At 37.8% G+C, this 17,999-nt stretch overlaps 2 protein-coding genes across 3 annotated transcripts; both read left to right on the forward strand.

The window, feature by feature from the left end:
* Positions 1 to 556: 556 nt before the first annotated feature.
* On the forward strand, positions 557 to 2,851 carry LOC114242349 (uncharacterized). Its single transcript, XM_028173474.2, has 3 exons — positions 557 to 671; positions 873 to 1,018; positions 1,404 to 2,851. The coding sequence occupies exons 2-3, from the start codon at positions 884 to 886 to the stop codon at positions 2,454 to 2,456; spliced, it is 1,188 nt and encodes a 395-aa protein (XP_028029275.2). The 5' UTR covers positions 557 to 671; positions 873 to 883; the 3' UTR covers positions 2,457 to 2,851.
* A 1,153-nt stretch (positions 2,852 to 4,004) lies between these two features.
* On the forward strand, positions 4,005 to 17,999 carry LOC114242410 (uncharacterized). Of its 2 annotated transcripts, XR_003624648.2 has the most exons (4): positions 4,018 to 4,399; positions 10,662 to 10,882; positions 16,757 to 17,727; positions 17,786 to 17,999. XR_003624648.2 is itself a non-coding variant. In XM_028173551.2 (3 exons), exons 1-3 carry the CDS (start codon positions 4,282 to 4,284, stop codon positions 17,666 to 17,668), a joined length of 1,251 nt encoding a protein of 416 aa, XP_028029352.2. In that variant the 5' UTR covers positions 4,005 to 4,281; the 3' UTR covers positions 17,669 to 17,999. The 2 variants fall into 2 exon arrangements, 1 of the variants encoding a protein (XP_028029352.2); XM_028173551.2 differs by having other exon boundaries at positions 4,005 to 4,399; positions 16,757 to 17,999.

Genomic DNA, 17,999 nt, shown 5'->3' on the forward strand with positions numbered 1-17,999 from the left:
CTCTTGCTAGGGTTCGTGTTAGCAACATCGTCAGGTTTAAGCCCCGTGAGCTCACCTACTAGTTAAGGTTACGCTGGAATAGCCTCTCAAGGCTACCAGTTTAGGTAGGAAAAAAAAAAAGAAAGCACGTGTATGTTTTTGGTGCGATAAAAGTGATTGTTAAATTACAAAAAAAAACCGTATCTATCGTCTCCCATAGTTCTACGTCAACATCTATTGTAACAGACAATGCGACATTCAAAAACATTCAAATTAAACTAAATCATATTCTAATAAAATTCTGATCTTCGTTTGCCAGCATAAAACGTTGTGATTCTTATCATTTATTCAACGACCACACACGAATCCAGATCGCTCATTAACAAACTAGAGAAGCTAATAAGATCACACATAATCACACATTGGGCTATAAATAAACTGCTTATTTTGTAGAAAAAACAAAAGCATACAAGTATCCTGGGAAAGTATTTCAAGGAACCCGATCTGTGGGCCACACGTGCTCCGTAGGGCATGAATGAGAGGGGTGCGGGGGTGTAGGGCCGCGGGGGACAGGGCTAAGGCTTTTTTCAGGCAGTTGGCAAAGAGACGCGTTGGGAGGTGCACGTGTAGTGTCGCGACGCGTGTGGGTGTATTACAAGTGCGTTCGAAGTTCATTTAAGTGTTTATAATTCGTAAGTAGATTTTTAATTTTACAGTTTTCTCCGATACCAATGTATTTCTTAAGATCGCTTTTGTTCGATTTTGTAATTGACAATAAAGTGACAAGTTTTATTGATAAATAAAATCAAATAGCACGTTCAAAAACTCCACCTAAAATACCTAAGCTTTATAATGTCAATAGACCACTAAAATATGATTTTTATTTGTGTTAGATTACCAAAAAATGTCGGACCCGGCTCCGTTGTCGAAGACGGCTAAATACAAGAAAATAACTAAACCATTGCTGGAGCGGAAACGTCGGGCGCGCATCAATCGATGCTTAGACGAACTCAAAGACCTAATGGTCGGAGCGTTGGAGGTATGTAACATTATTCTATAAATCCATCCAGTCCGCCGTGCAATTACGGAATAAAAATAAACCGCGCCACTTATCCTATCAATCCTCAACTACTTAATTGCTCGTATAAAGCAATTCATCTTCTCGCCAGTCATCAATACTCGATCCATCATCCATTCACACGCCGTTTATTTTTATCGTTCGACCGGTCGTCCTTCTGTTTATTACACGGGCGCTCACCCCCGCGAAACTGGAATAAATATACAAGTTCCACTCGCAAACAGGAGTCGACGATTACAGTTAAGTTAATGGTACGCTGCGCCTTCTCGAAGCGTGAGAACACCGGTGAGCGGTCAACACCTGCTTTTATAATTTACGCATATTTTTTTCTTCTTTTCATCCGCAGATCGATGACGACAACCTAAGCAAGCTGGAGAAGGCCGACATCCTTGAACTAACCGTTAACCACCTCACAAAGTTGCACAGCCCGAAGGATCCGGTTCTGGAAGCGAAGAAGTTTCAGGCGGGCTTCGGACAATGTGCGGCCGAAGCGTGCCGCTTCATAATGTCCGTGCCGGATTTGGACGCGAACGTTAGCCAGAACTTGATCAGCCATTTGTCGAGATTAATCACGGCGCAACCCCTCACCATTCAGGTACCGGAACGAGCTACTTTCTCTCCACCTACCTCACCGGTGTCCGTTGTCTCTGACCGACATCACTACTATAGCGATCACGAGAGATCATCATCGGACGCTGAGGATTCTGTTTACTCTGTCGACGGCCCCAAGCAATGGGCTTACGGCGGACAAAGCAGGGCACACAAATCTGAAAACGGGCTGCTCACGACAGTTGACAAACTCGTCGTCTCACACCACGTTGTCTCCGAACAAATGAACGGTTCGGTACACGGGCAAAAAAACACATATTTCAACAGAGTTCCGGCCGAGGCGAAGGATATTATCCTACAAAAAATACGACAACACATAATGGACAAGCGCGGCAGTGACTACAGCGACACTAGTAGCAATGCCGACTTATCGGAACAGAAGTATATACACAGGGACGACGTGTACAGAGGCGACTACACGTGCCAATACTCGCCCGCGAACGGGCTCATTAGCAATGAAACTTTGGATCTCAGAAAAGTTAGGTCTCCGAAAAGCGAGGCGGGCTCACCAAAGAAGCCGATAACACGTCAAGCGGCCGGTCAGCCGGAAACAATTCCGCCACCGGAGAGCAAAGTCGAAGCGACACTCGATCTTCCGGAACGATGCGAATTGCCGATGGATTACAGTAATTTGCCGCCTAAAAAGAAAAGGAAATTAATCGAGTACCAAGAGTACAAAAAGCAAGAAGCGGCAAGGCGGCGTCTTGAAGGTTTTTGTGGTGAGAAAAAAGAGCGTGAAGGCGATGGACCACCGGCCGACGAAGAAGGCAACAAATGGCGCCCTTGGTGATATGTTTTTACCGGCGCGTCACTCTCTCATTGTGATATTGTAGTCTCTTCCATGACAAAGCTTTAATTCGTTTTAATAAATGTTAATGCCTTAATTAGTTTGTATAGGTTATAATCGATTCTAGATTATTTAAACGAATAATGTATGTGCCTTTTTAATGCACTTGAAAATTTATTTATGTGCCATTTATTGTGTTTGATCTCGCCGTCTTCCTATTAACGTTTTGTTGTCTTCCATTATTTTGGTATGACTTACGTTTGTTATTGAAAACATTTTGTTAATAAACTATATCTTTCAATGTGATTATGAATATTATTAATAGTTTTAAGCTAAATTAAGCTAATTGTGGTAAAATATGGACACAAATAAAACATTAAAAATATCTTGAAAGTAAAGTTGAATAATTCATTTAGTGTTGGTAAAGAATAGTTAATAAGAACTACTTATCCCATACTTAAAAAAAGCTTTCTAAAATTCGTCTAAAACCAGTGGTAGTAAGTTTGAGTAAATCTAGAATTTATTCTTCAAATTTCTAATAAATCTTTCGAAGTTTTTTAACAATGGTAATAGATAATCGGTTTAGTATATAAGAATGTTACTGATTCTTCTAAAGAAACCAAAAATAAACTTGTTTACGGTGTAAGTATTTATTGCACACCGGATCAAAATGAGTTTGATGACATTACATACACAGTTCAGATTTTTTCACTTTAGCAATATAGTGAGTAAAAGCTATGTCAAAGCATTCGTAAGCCGTGTTTTTAATAAATAGGAATGAAGTTAATATTGTCGGAATTATTCCATTGGCTCGTAAATCTTAAATCGAGTTCATGATAGGCGTCTCACATATCTACGACAAACAAAGGTCTTCGAGATAGATATCCTAGGTGGCATTGTGGTTTCCTTCAATAATTATTTAATGCTTTTCAATAACATTTCAAACGTCCAGGTATGATTGTCATGAAATTACTAAAAGTACTAGTATAATCTATACTTTTTAAAATTTGAATTTCTTTTGGATGTTTTATGTCACAGTGAAAACTCGTACCGCCATCTATGGATAAAAATATTCTTAGCAAGGCGACTTTTTGGTTTGAAAAGGCAATTATTATTGATGAAGTTAATCTGAACTAATCTTTAACTGATTACTTATTTCACGTATAGATGGCAGCATAGACAGGTACGTTGGAAATGTTATAGCGCCATCTAGTGCAATTGTGTAGAACCTTATTCATGTCAAACTGTTTAGCACTATTCCATTACAGATGTCTCTTCGATAGAAACATTAGTTTACAAACCATTAATTATTTCCATAAATTTTTTTTGCAAAAAGTTATAAAATGTATAATCGTAATAAATGTCATTTTATCTGTGACGCAGAGGAAAGAATAAGTATGAAACGTTTTTCAATTATTTCACATTTTTTAAATAGGTATTAGACTACAAGTAATTTAATTTTACTGATTTGATTTTGTACTACTCGACAATAGATGTCGCATTCCAACATGCTTCTACGATTATGTTTGGTAAACAAGATAAAGGAGGGATGCCATTTACGACAATTCAACTTGGCTCATTCGCTCATTCATTGATGTGCCGGCCGGCCGGTTAGTCACTCAAATGGATCAGTCTAGTGATCGACAATAACACGCGCGATATTACGAACTATTTCGAGTTAAAATATAACGACTATGACAGTTGGCTATGTTGTTTTGACAAGCGGTGCAGTTGTAGAGCACAAAGATTTATACAGTAGAGTATTTTCTTTTGAATTGTGATGCTGTTAATTGTTGTGTAGTGCTTAAAAGTGCAATGGTGTGGTGAAATGCTTGTGGGGGAGCAGTCGCCGGCACCGCGGGTGGTGGCCGGATTAAGAAAACTCCGCCCTGAATTGACTCCAGGACCAATACCAACCCTAATAGACCCTAATATAAGGATATCAGGTAATCTTCTTCTTCTTGTTTTAGAATTTAGATCGACAAATGAGATGGCAATGTTTACATTAGGTCGTTGAACTCAGTAAGAGCAAAGAAAGCTATTTCTTTTTTATTTCAAATATCAAGTAAAAGCGACTAAATGAGACTAATTCAAAGACTTGCTTAATTCCTGAACTTTACTCAGTAATTCTATTAACTATAATTTGTGGAATTGTTCTAACAACTGCAAGGATATCGAAGTAGGTATTATGAGTACTATCTACAAAAAAAATCTGAACTTCCAAATCGATGAACCATACGGGAAAGTGTAGCCCTTAACCCCAAGTAGCTACATTAAATAGCCACTGTAGCTAGGTACCTAGTAGAATTAGTTTTTAATAGCAAAATATAGTAAAATTTATAGTAAAAGGTAAATAGTGTAATTTTATATAGGGATAATAGGACAATGTATAAAGGAGAAACCCCATTTTGGGCCTAAGCGTTACACGAATGGGATATGTACCAAAAAATTCGTCTATTTTGCTTGATTAACCTATTGAAATCTTAGCTTCATTGACAATGGCCAAGTGTAGAAAATAAGTTGATTTCAATTTTTTATTTTAAACAATCTTTGTAAACATCTGCAACACTTATTTCAATATACGTAACTAGCTCCACAAACGTGCGGATTAGAATTAGAGCATCCATAAAATAGGATCGATTTAGTGGAAATCGAGTGTAAAAAATAATTAATACTCTTTTGCTTTAGGATAAATGACTGTTTTTACAGGTATTTTAATCAATGAAATAGAGTATGGCCATCAAATCGTGACACAACTACTTACAATGGCGGCAATTCAAAATATCTACAACTGACAACATTAAATATAGCATGAAAGGGTAGTTTTGCATTTTTATATTAATGTGACTATGCCATAGAAAAATACAAATGTCAATCAAATCGTGTTATGTTATCTTTAATATTGCCAACTGAAGATATTTTGGATTGCCGCTATTTAGTTGTGCCATGATTCGCTGGCCAGACTGTAAACTTAATCTCATTGAATAACGTAACGTAAAGCACCAAAATCTACTAACAAAAATCATTAAAAGAAATAAATAACTGTGCCATTTAGTTATGACACGAAATCATGTCGGCAACTGCGGCAATTCAAAATATTTTCAACTGGCAATCTTAAATATAGCATGAAAAAGTCGATTTGGTACTTTGAGTTTTTCTATGGTGTAGTTATATTAATAATTTTACTGGTGGTAGGATCTCTTGTGAGTCCGCACCTCCCGCCTGCCTATTTTTTCCGTAAAGCAGTAACGCGTTTCGGTTTGAAGGGCGGGGCAGCCGTTGTAACTATACTGAGACCTTAGAACTTATATCTCAAGGTGGGTGGCGCATTTACGTCGTAGATGTCTATGGGCTCCAGTAACCACTTAACTTCAGGTGGGCTGTGAGCTCGTCGATGGGTATCTAAGCAATAAAAAATAAAAATAAAAAAGGCATAAAATAAAATGAAATGAAATGTAATGAGATAATATGGGAGCACGTAATGATTTATATTTTATATAAAAAAGTTATCATATAAATATAGTTTTTCATATAAAAAAGTTTTCATTAAAATTAAAATAAGACTGACCTAAAGGTCTTAGTTACCAGGTCATAAATTCCCTTAAAAAATCATTTCGTGCGCAGCGCGTATCGCATTACGTTGTTTTTAATTTTTTACTTTCGTTCGTTTTCGTAAACAACCTAACACGCGATTTCTCGTAACAGGTTCCATTTTTATTTTAAAGCAACCTGTTGCTGCAACAGGTTTCGTAAAAAATTACTCATCTTTAGTAGGAAACAGCCTCAAAAATATCGTTTTTATTAAAATATCTCGAACAATAAACATAACCTAAAATGTAAACATTGTCTGATTTTACCAATTTGGCCATTGCTGGGAGACCTGAAAATTGGGCTCATGAAACCTTCTTAGGTATTGTAACTTATGCCCAAATTCTAGCAGTGTAACGCCAGGCCCAAGTTTGTATGGATTTCGGGTTTGTCCTTTAGTAGGTAAGTAGTTCGAGTGAACGGTGGACTTTGCCTTGGCTTGCTGTTGTATTCTGATAATAAACCGAGAAGTCCTCAGACGCTAAATATAAATTATATACGTCAATTTACACACTATTAATATCGAAACTGAATTCGATATCCTTAACGAACTACGAAGCACAGATTAATAGGTAAATACCTAACTAATTCATTTAATCTGGTTATAAGTGTTATAAGTACTAGCAAGTGCTAGTATCACAGTTGATAGATTTTGGCGGGAACGCGAGGAAGAGTGAAGTTGTTTGTTTTGTTTTATTTTGTCTATTTAGTGTTTCTTCAGGTTTAAATGTGTAATAACGGTGGCTTATTAACTGTTTAATATCTGTGAAAGTGCACAAATGTGGGAAAATGAAACAAATCCACTAGACGTGACTTCTCGGGATCCTCCAAAAAGTCCACTGAAAAAATCTCAGTAAATGACCACCGTTTTACTGAAATTTTATTTTATCCCACATTATCTCATCTCATTTCATTTCATTTTATTCCAGTTGATTAATGCCTCAAATTAGTATCTTTATTTCATTTCACTCCATATTATCATTTTTCATAAAAATAAGAATATAAATTAAAATAAGACATGACCTAAAGGTCTTAGATACCAGGTCATAAAATCCCTTTAATAAAAATCGCAGTTGATACTCGAAATTTATGACGCGATACCTAATTTTAAGCACTCTTAATGTTTTGATTATAAGACCTGATATTTCATGGTGACTCCAATTTTTCGTCATTGGCAAAAAGTAAACGCTATTGCCAAAAGAAGGAAAAAAAAACAATTTTATAACTACAATAATGACCTATATAATCACTCGTCCTCTAACCAAATTGAAGTATAATTTATTTCACACTAGCTACACTTAAAATAGGTACCCAAAGTATGCTAGTTTTTTCTTTTTTTGTAAAATATAAAAGTATTTAACTAAAGTAATTTTATCTACTCTTAAAATAAATACCTTGCGAAATATTATTAACGTATTGCAACACAGGTCGTGATTGTAACGGCTAGTTTTTTTTTTTTTTATGAATTGCACATAATCGGTAAGTTAATACGAATATACGAAGTAGGATATTTTCAAAGAATATGAGAGAATGAGTAAATTCACTAGATAAAACGGAACTAACAGAAAATACTTTGGGAGAATACAGTAAATTTGTATAATCTGTCACATCGAGCAGATACGATGAAATTTATCAATTTATTTAGATATTGCATCTGTGGTATTTTGATAAACACCTCTTTGAAATATTGTACCAGTTATGTTCATGAACGAATTTTAACTGAGTTTTTCGGACAAAAACTGCGGATTGTATAAAATAGCTGATAGTAATTTTCATCTAGTAGACACCGTACTTACAGACGAGGCAGTCTTCATAGAAATACAGTTAAAACACGCATTAAAACTTTGCATTTTGCTTGAGAAAAAAATTTGAACTAGCGCAGTTTTGAATTTGTATTTCCCGGAATTTAAATGTTTGCGCACTAAAAAAATTGTCACTGCATTTAATCTTCGGTTTTAATCGTTTTGAACAACGTGAAAGTGCCTAAATTACTGGATCATACTCGGCATTCAACTCGTGTTTCCCATTGATAACTATCACGCGACCTTGTAAACTTGACAATGCAATGCGTTGTGAAGTTTAATGAACTTAAGTTGACAAAATAGAATTTCTAATTTTCAAGCCTGTTTGTTTTTCATAGATTCATTTTGCACGAAATATATATATAGAGCGATGTAAAAATATCTAAATCGTATGCAAAAATTTTAACGGTAGGCATCGGATTGGGTCTGGCACTGGTATTGCTGACATCCATGAGTGTCGGTAACTAATCACCATTAGATGGGCCGTACTACTTACGATCTGATGGGCTAATTGCAATAAAAAAGCGTAAATAATGGCCGAACGGTACAAACTTCGCTTTAAAAAAAACTGAGTTAGTAATCTGAATTGCAAACTCAATTTGATCATTGATTTATGTTGAACTTTTTTCAAGCATACCGTATTTAATTTAAAGGTTTTTATGTTTTCGTGCGGCTAAGCAAAAGAATTTACGACCCACCATATGCTACGCTACAAGTTAGATTAATCTCTATCGCTTTGGTATCACAACAATACTATTCAACTAGCTTCATTGGATTTGTGGGTGATACTTACGCACGTCACTTATTAGAACAGACAGAACGGACCATATCACATGATAATCATTTAAAACTGGTGTTATTTCAAGCACGCAATATATCGATGATCCCGAAAATATTCCGTTGACACCGAAGAAATTCGCTTTGTTCATTCATCTCATTGTTGAATATATTCTGATTAATACCATCTCCGTACAGTAATGAGATGTATGCGCGTTTAAATACATCTTTGAATTAATTCAAAAGTAGGGCTCCTTCTGTGAGTCCAAACGAGTAGGTCTGTACCACTGCCCTATATATTTCTGCCGTGAAGCAGTATTGCGTGGTGAAGCAATAATGATTTGAAATATGGAAAAGCTGTTATACTATAGAACTGATTCTTAGAACGTGCATTTCCTGTCTGTAGACTAATTAACAATACATAAAACAACACTGATTTGCATTAGCGTTATACACATAACAATGTATTGTAAAAACTGAGACTTAGAAATCATGTCTCAAGTTAGGTGGTTTTCCCATCGAAATTAGTGTTTTTGTTAATTCGGGATTTGGATCCTTTATATTTATTTATTGCACAACCGAAAAAAAACAAAAGAAACTTATATTTGTCACGTATAAATGTTTCCGGTACTAAAAACACCGGCAGAAATCCAAGATGGGGGCCACGGGTATTAATTGTTTTGTCGTATTTGTTTGGCCGTAATTCTCTTACGCATATGCTTAGGACACGGAAAACAACACTGGATATTATGTAGGTAAACTGCCACTGAATTATTATAGACGGATTTTTATGAGTTAATTAAAACATAATGGACAAATTTATCAATAGTCGCCAGGAGACGACTTGTGGGGATATACACAAACGCGTGGGCAGACAACGAAGTCTTATTGAATAAAGGTTCATGTTTACTTTGTATGAAGATCGGACTGTTATCATCTGTGTCTCGTCGGCAATGCGATGTCGTCCTTTGACCCGTGATTGTACGTTTGGATCTTAAAAGACAACATTTAAATTTTTAAAAGTCTTCTCTGTCCGATAAGAAACGCATTAGACTGAAAATATAATATGTATGACTCGATTATTTGGACTGTATAATGTTGTTTGTTAAAAAAATATTTGTTTAGTTTTATTTAAAATTGCTTAATTTACGTTGATGCCTTTGTAGTCTTTTCTATACGAAGTCCAGGAATTAATAGCTATTGACAATGTTCTAGTTACATTGAACACCCAAATACACAAGAAATTATTTTTGGTAAACGAATATGTAATACATATCGATCGTAGTTTGGTTTAAGTGACATTTCTCATAATACCCGACATTTAGCTTTATAATTATAGGTCCGTTTGATTTAGTATTAGCATCAACAATTCAATATTTTCCTGTGGCTCCTAGCCTATAGCCTTTCACCCCTCGATAATGTGTACTTTTGTAAATGTTAAAAATAAACGTTTCGGCCGTGAAGCAGTATTGCGTTTCGGTTTGAAGGATGGGGCAGCCGTAGTAACTATACTTGAGACCTTAGAACTCATATCTGCAATAGGGTGGCGCATTTACGTTGTAGGTGTCTATGGGCTCCAGTAATCACTTAACACCAAGTGGGCTGTGAGCTCGTCCACCCATCTAAGCTATAAAAAAACCTTAATTGTCTTGTACAATTTTTAATTAGCTTCAGACGTATGTATGTTTGTAACGGAATCTTTGAACATGATTTTGACCCCCTTCAAATTACGACCCCCGTCGGATTAACTCGAAATTTGGTATACTTATTAAGGGACGATGACAAATAAATATTAAAAAAAAAATTGAAAAAAAATTAATGAAAAAATTTAAATTCAACTAAAAAATGAAAAATAAATAATAGTTTAAAAAAACTAAAATAATACGCTTTTTAGTTGGATTTTCTATAATAACATATTTTGTTTTTGTTTTTTTAAACTATTTATTTATTTTAAAATCTCAATTAAATTTTTATCGAACATTAATTTATCGGCGTTTTTCATGCACGTATTAACGGAAACATCTTTTGTTTGTCTGGTCAGGTGCACTCCGTCAGTATTACAACGATGATCTCGAATCGTGGGTGTGGGTGCAAGTGGCCGTCCAAGGCGGGTGCTTGCTGGCGTGGCGAGATGGCACCCTGCCGAGGAGGCAGGCGGCTAGGCTGCCCCTACGTCACCTACATCTTCGGACAGCGCCAATGCTTCCCAACGCGTTTCAACTCTCGAGACTCCGTGACGACATTGCCGTTGCCACATTTCAGGTACAAAAAAAATTACAATAACAATTTTTTTTTATTGCCCTTGTAGGCAGACGAGCATACGGCCCTATACCCATACCTGATGGTGAGTGGTTACCGTCGCCCATGGACTTCAGCAATGCCAGGGGCAGAGCCAAGCCGCTGCCTCCCGCTTAATACTCTCCACAAGCCTCTTTTAAAGAAAACATGTCATAGCGCCTCTGGAAACGCACTGTGGATGACCGCAGTGGCTCCAGGTAGTATGGATGAACTCTACTCCGGTGGCGGGCGGTGCGATGCTAGCTAATAAACAGCTACATTAACTAGCCGTACTCTCCCGCTTCGCTTTTAAAATTAATATTATTATTTACAAGCTTTTGCCCGCGACTCCGTCCGCGTGGAATAGTTACTTTGGCATAATGCTAAATTTTACCTCCCACTTCATTTACGTAGAAAGTGAAAATATTTTTGAATCATAGAATATTAAGGAAGTTATTTAAACCGCTATTTTGAAACATTCTTTATTGGTGCTCCACTTGTATTGGTCTTACGGTGATGTTATAGCCTATATATATAGCCTTCCTCGGTAAATCTAACACTGAAATAACTTTTCAAATCAGACCAGTTGTTCCTGAGATTAGCGTGTTTATAATATTAAATTATCATTATTATTTCTCACCCCCACAAAGATTCTCATCATTAACGCCCCCGCAACTGGTGTAGGGAGTCTAACACTCATATAAATATTAGCCTATTCATTAAGTACATTTTCTACATGGGATACCAAGTTTCAAGTCAATCGGAAGCACGGTTCAGTAGTTATAATGGAACATCCGTAAAAACCACTGTAGATTTATATATTAGTATAGATTATTTTGACTTGTTGATTTGATTAAGTTGACTTGTTGATGTCGTCAAAATGTATGACGTAAAATTATAATCGTGACTTAAAATCGTACAGTGTAAATAGCGCTCAGGGTAACTCTTGCTACGTATAGTAACCGGCAAACTTCGTGAGCAAATGACCTTGACTGCGCAGAACCGAATTTTAGATCACTTTGGTGGTGAGGGTGAGGCGCGACGGCAGGGAAAATCGTATCGAGCGCGTTATTGGTAGATCAGTCGAACCTTGCCCCCCGCACCGCGCCCTCGTTCCGCTTGCTCCCAAAAGTACGCTTGCGTACAGTAAAAAGTCTATCGTTATTAATCGTTAAGTTATTTGTTTTAATTGCTTGTTGACTTTGTTGCCATTGCTATATGTTGAGTGTTTGTTGATTTTTTATAAAAAATACACTATGGCGTAGTATTCAAAAGAAAGGGTAGAAAATTTGTGTACGACGTATATTGCTTCATTATAAAACAGAAGAATGATATGGAAAAAGTAAAACAGACTTCAGAAGCAAGAAAAACATCAGTGAGTACTGCTAGGTGCATTATTAACGAAGCTAAAGACTGGCTTGCTCGCCGTATTTTGGACTCCGGGTAAGAAAAGATCAGGGAAGAAGAAAGTTACCAGAATGGATAGTTTCGTTCAATCTGTAATAAAAAGATGTAATCATAATAACTACATAACAAGCAGCGAAACTCCGTATCGTAGAAAGGCTTCGAAAATTTTAAAGAAGATATAAATTTTAATGGCTCGGTATGAAGAATGATGGAAAAAAAATCAGAAAGTAATCGGAAGCTGGTAATTGAAAAAAGTTACATTCGATTACTACGAATCGAATATCTTCAAAAAATAATTAATTATAGACAAAAAAGAAGACCGAACCGACCGAGTTGTAAACTACACCGATGAGCCCGACTCATCACGATGATAGCGACTCGGGTGATGAAAACATTGATGATGATGCTGGTCAAGATTATGATAACGAAAAAAAAAATACAAATACCAGCTTCGCTTCAACTGAACCAAGACCTGGCAACAGCTCTAGTTTTGACTTAATAGAAGGAATATCTATTTTACCCCAAGATTAAATTATTACAATTATTAACCTATAATAAATAAAATATGTTGATTTTAATAATTTAATAGCATTATGACGCAGAGTAAATATTGTTTTTGCACGTGAGTGTACCATGCGCGAACTTACCCCCACTACGTCGACAAATGCTCAAGAAGTTTGCCGGCTATTATACCAAGGTATTATACAAATACGGAATCACCATTGGACCGTATGCGGAATACAACAAGGAGGATAATTACAAAACAAAATAATAAGCACGTAATTTTATTATTATTACTAACGTACGTAGATTGTTCGCAACATAATTCACACTTCTATATTATTCTTGAATATTTTCCTTAAAAATTGTAACATAGCAAAGCATTTAACTAAATGCGTATATTACATTTTTTTTTGTATCGTTATTGTAATCGACGTGCGTAAATGTTCAAACCGTAATGGTAGTTTTAATCGTGCTTAGCAATAGTCGTGAGCCCATAAGCAATTCGAACCCTATTTAAAAAAAAACTTGTTCATTTCATCTCAATATTTTGCTATTAATCAATTCCGTGTTACATGATAATTGTTACAATTTTATTGATTCGTACAGTAGTACAATGGTTATGCTTAATTTTATATATACAACTGATCTTGTAGGCTTATAGAATACTAGCGGCACGCTCCGGCTCCACTCCGGTCTTTAACAAAAATTTGAACGATATTTGACGTTGTTTTATTTTTTGAAATAAAAGAACGCTTATTGCGGCATAACTATAATAGTTAGACATAAAATATGCTGTCGCGACACTTTTTGTAAATAATAATGTGTCCTACAAAGTCGTAGTACATTATTTTATTCTACGATCAATTGTTTTCGCAGGGCACGCGATGTAAAGAATACTTTAGGTATTTTTTACACCTTGGGTTATATTATTGGAGTAAGGATTCCTAATAAAAAATAAAAAAAAGATTATAGCCTACATCACTTGGGAATAGTGTAGCTTCCAAACAGTGAAAAAATTTTTCAAATCGGTTCAGTAGTTTCGGAGCCTATTCAATACAAACAAACAAACAAATCTTTCCTCTTTATAATATTAGTATAGATTATCATGAAATAAATATCGGCACTTACTCGGAAAAGAGTTGGAACCGAGAGATTTGATCCGTTGTATGTATCCTAGAGTCTATAAAGGTCGGAATACAAGAATGCTCCGCGGCAAAAACGATACGTCATTGATACCTGCACAATTGCCGTCCATACCCCATTCCATCAACAAGATTAAGGATTAATTGTATCAATAATACAATCAATCATCTCTTTAATCTCGGGACAATGCAACTTGATTCAATCTTTTCGAATTACAAATTTCAAGCAAAGGAAACCGCGGGCACGTCTATTAAAAATATTACAAGTAAATGTACAAAAATGTGTTTTTATTTAATTGAAAAACCTCGAAATTTCTAGCAATTGTACAGAGTTACGCAAGCCCGTTACAAATTATTCTTATATTAATAAATTTTACACTGCTATAAATTTATATGGTTTGAACATAAAGATAATAGTTTCCAATTAAACATGGTGATATGAATTTATTTTAATACTAATCTTTACTGTCTGCGAAGGCGCAGGTTCAACGTGCTTTGTCTCTTTCGGTCACGTTTGAAGCTGAATGTGAGTGAAAAAGACAAATGCTGTCAAACTTTTCAAATGAGTGGTCGCTCAGTGATCGAAACTGTAATTCAATTGTAAACGAATGAATATTATTGCATTGCAGTCTCTCTTAGCTACAGAATTTATATTGAGTAGGTACATATAGCATGGAACATTCATCTTTAACCATGCCAAATTTCACGCTAACGGGCAATCTATCCAACAAGTGCACGTTTGTAAAATACCGTAGTTGTTATTATGGAAGTCTGCCCCATTTCACTTTCTGAACTGGAGTATTGAAATAATAATAATCGATACATATTAAGTGTGAAAATATTTGTTTGTCCTTCTTTCACGTCAAAACGAACTAACGGATTGACATGATTTTTTTAAAACGTCAGGCTAGTGACATAGAATACCTTCTATTCCGAAAAGGCAGAGAAACTACACTGATACTTTTCCTTGATCACGCAGGCAAAGCCGCGCCAACAGCTAGTGACATAAAGATATATTCGCTGAGTTTGTTTCGCCGGTTTTTCCTAGAATCGGTAGACTGGAGCTTAGTTTGACTATAATTTTTATCTGAAGAAATTGGCTGGCAATCCTGATCAAACTATTACTACTTTTATTTCATCAAGCATGCGTCTTCGTCTAAGAGAAATCTTATCAAACACGAATAACATAAATGTATCCATCTCAACCTATTAGATAAATGTGTCTATACAGTATCAGCGGGCTGCTAATGACGGTGACCACTCGTGGTCCCCCGTGGCCGTAAGATCATCGCAAAGACAAAAATATGTTTGATAGTGTCGTGATTAAGTTCCAAGTATTTCATAAAAACTTATTTGGCGTAGAATTTGATTTAGACTTAGACTACACCTGCCCTCTAACTTAATCTCGCCCCTAAACCAGAGAGAGACGCTGGTCGACCCCTTCAGACTCTTGTAAATGATCTGAGAATGAAGACCTTCATTGTTAAAGGCCCACAAATGCTGCGTTTAACAATCTAATTGCCATTAATTATTCCTATGTTACATCAGTTTGTCGCGAGCGTAACGGATAAGTCACGCACACGTCTCCGGTCATTGTCTAATCTGAATGCTTTCGTAAACACTCATCGATGTGATATGTCTGCATCACGGAACGTATTATTAATAAATCCATCTTATCCGTTCTTGTTGAACAGTTTCGTGATAAAATAACCACACCAGATTAGAGGAGAGTTTATCAAATTTTCGTGTCAGACGTGGATTCTGATGCTGCTTAGACTGGTTTTTTTTCCTAACTAAGCTGATGGTCTTGAGAGACCATTTCAGCGTAGCTCTAACAGTAGGTGAGCTCACGGGGCTCAAACCTGCCGTCGTTGCTAACACTAACAAGAGCAGGTTATGGGTCAAAGTAGACATTGCTAGCACGTTGTGGTATCTATGGCTCCTGGCTATTCAACACCAGATGTATGTCTTGTCGGAACCCTCGGGTCTACTATCGGTGCTTTTAGATGCCTCAAAAAACGATCACCGTCCTCATTGAACTCGTCGATTACGACGAGGAGTTCAACGAGCGAACTAACCCATAGACATGACCCACTGAGTTTCTCGCCGGGTCTTCAGTGGGTCGCGATTCAGATCCGGTGGTAGATTCTGCGAAGCCCTACTCTTGCTAGAGTTCGGGGTAGCAAATTCTCTTAGGTTGAGCCCGTGAGCTCACCTAACCGCTAGGCCGTAGCTGTAATAGCCCCCTAGGCTACTAACGAATGGGTAGGGAAAAAAACCACATCAGCCGTTCGCCTATCAAAAAACCAAAAGAAAAATATGGTTTCATTGGATACGAATTGTATTAATGTTAATGTGAACTCTGTCTAGCATTCTTCTTATAATGTAGAATTCCAACAAAACGTTCTTGGTTGGTAGTTGTCGTGTGATCCCCTTCTAGTAGGCTTTTTTTCTCACGATTCGCTCACTTTAATAGACCTCAATGAAACGAAACACTCGTAAATCAAAGGCCTTTGTGTGTCGCGATCTTTTATAGGGTATTTCCATAAGGAGGGCTCAAAGCGCGAAGGTGTTGACGTCTTAAAGAAACACGTTTGATGAAACCCCCTAAAGAATTTTTATGTCAATGTAACTTGACGGTCGCAGATCAGCTGTTTCATTAAGCTCACCCCAATGAAGTACTGCGCGCGATTTCCGTTGATTTAATATTTATGTATTCAAATTAAGACGTCTTTCTTAAGATTGTGCTGTGAATTCTCCTCGGTTCTGAAATATGCATTAATTGTGTCTTTTTTGTTTGTTGCAGGCTTGCAATGCGGCTGAATACACGAGATGGGTACGCGCGTTGTGCGTCGAGATCTTAGGCCAGACGCCACTACCCCAAGTTCGATTTCTGGACGTGTTACCAGCGGCTGATACCGCTAATCGAGAACCAAAGAAAGAGGCCCCCCAACAGGAAACGCCGTCGTGCCCTCCCAAACCCCCTCCGCGAGCCCGTCGGAGGTTACTAACATCGACAGAGACTCAGTTAACGCGGAGGGATCATTCACCGGCCGCCACGGACGAAGGCATCGTCGTAGAAGACGACGACTACGACTCTTCGTCCGATCGCAGCCTCGACCTGACCCTTTCCCTTGACGCCTTAAAGACCACCGACGTGGTCGACGCGCCGGATCGGAAAACCAAGGTCGTCATCAAATGCGACAGCTGTAGCAAACTGAACGCTGGCTCGGCGGTGTCGCAGCAGCACCACACTCTGCCGCGAGCCGCGAGATCTGAGTCGGAGCAAGGTCGGCGTTACTTGAAGCGATGGGAGGGAACGGCCGGCGGCGCGGAGCGGGGTCGTCACGCGATCGAAGCGGCGAGACGGAAGACTGCGTCGTTGGAGAACCGAGCGAGGTCATGTTCCCCGAACGCACACGAGGCGGTGGCACAGTACGTGCCGGTCAAGGAACGCCGGGCGCTGTTTGAATCGTTATCTCGACACGGTGGGAGTCTAGCTCGGAGTACCGAGCAGCTGGCGCGACCCGTGGTCCCGTCTGAGACGACGCCCCGGCGTGCCGCGTCGCTGCACGACTTGCAGGCGCCGCCGACGCGGTCAGTGAGCGATCTGCGGCAGTTCTTCGAAGCGGTAGCTCGAGGCGCGGGCCCCGGTTGCGGCACGAGCGCCCGGCACAGCGCTCCGCCCGAAGCCCTGCCCTCGCTGACGTGCGCGTGATACACCGCACACACTCAGATATGTGTGCTTAGTGTGAGGTTTTTAACGTCCTCGATAGCGTAAAAGTTAGCCCAAATTTGTTTACAGTTGGAACAGCGACCCTAGCGGTAAACGTAGACAAACGTTCCAACTGCATACAAATTTTAGTTAACTTTTACGCTATCGAGAACGTTAAATAGCTCTCACTAAGCACAGTGTATATATTGTAAAATGACGTTGTAGCTTTAGTTTAACGCGTTGACCGCTATTCTACTAAGTCGTTCGTTTTAAGACTGTTAAAAGTATTGTTATAAAATCTAATATAAATAAAAATGAGATACATTATTGCCTA

This window comes from Bombyx mandarina, chromosome 03, assembly GCF_030267445.1.
Source record: "Bombyx mandarina strain Sakado chromosome 03, ASM3026744v2".
Lineage (NCBI taxonomy): Eukaryota > Metazoa > Arthropoda > Insecta > Lepidoptera > Bombycidae > Bombyx > Bombyx mandarina.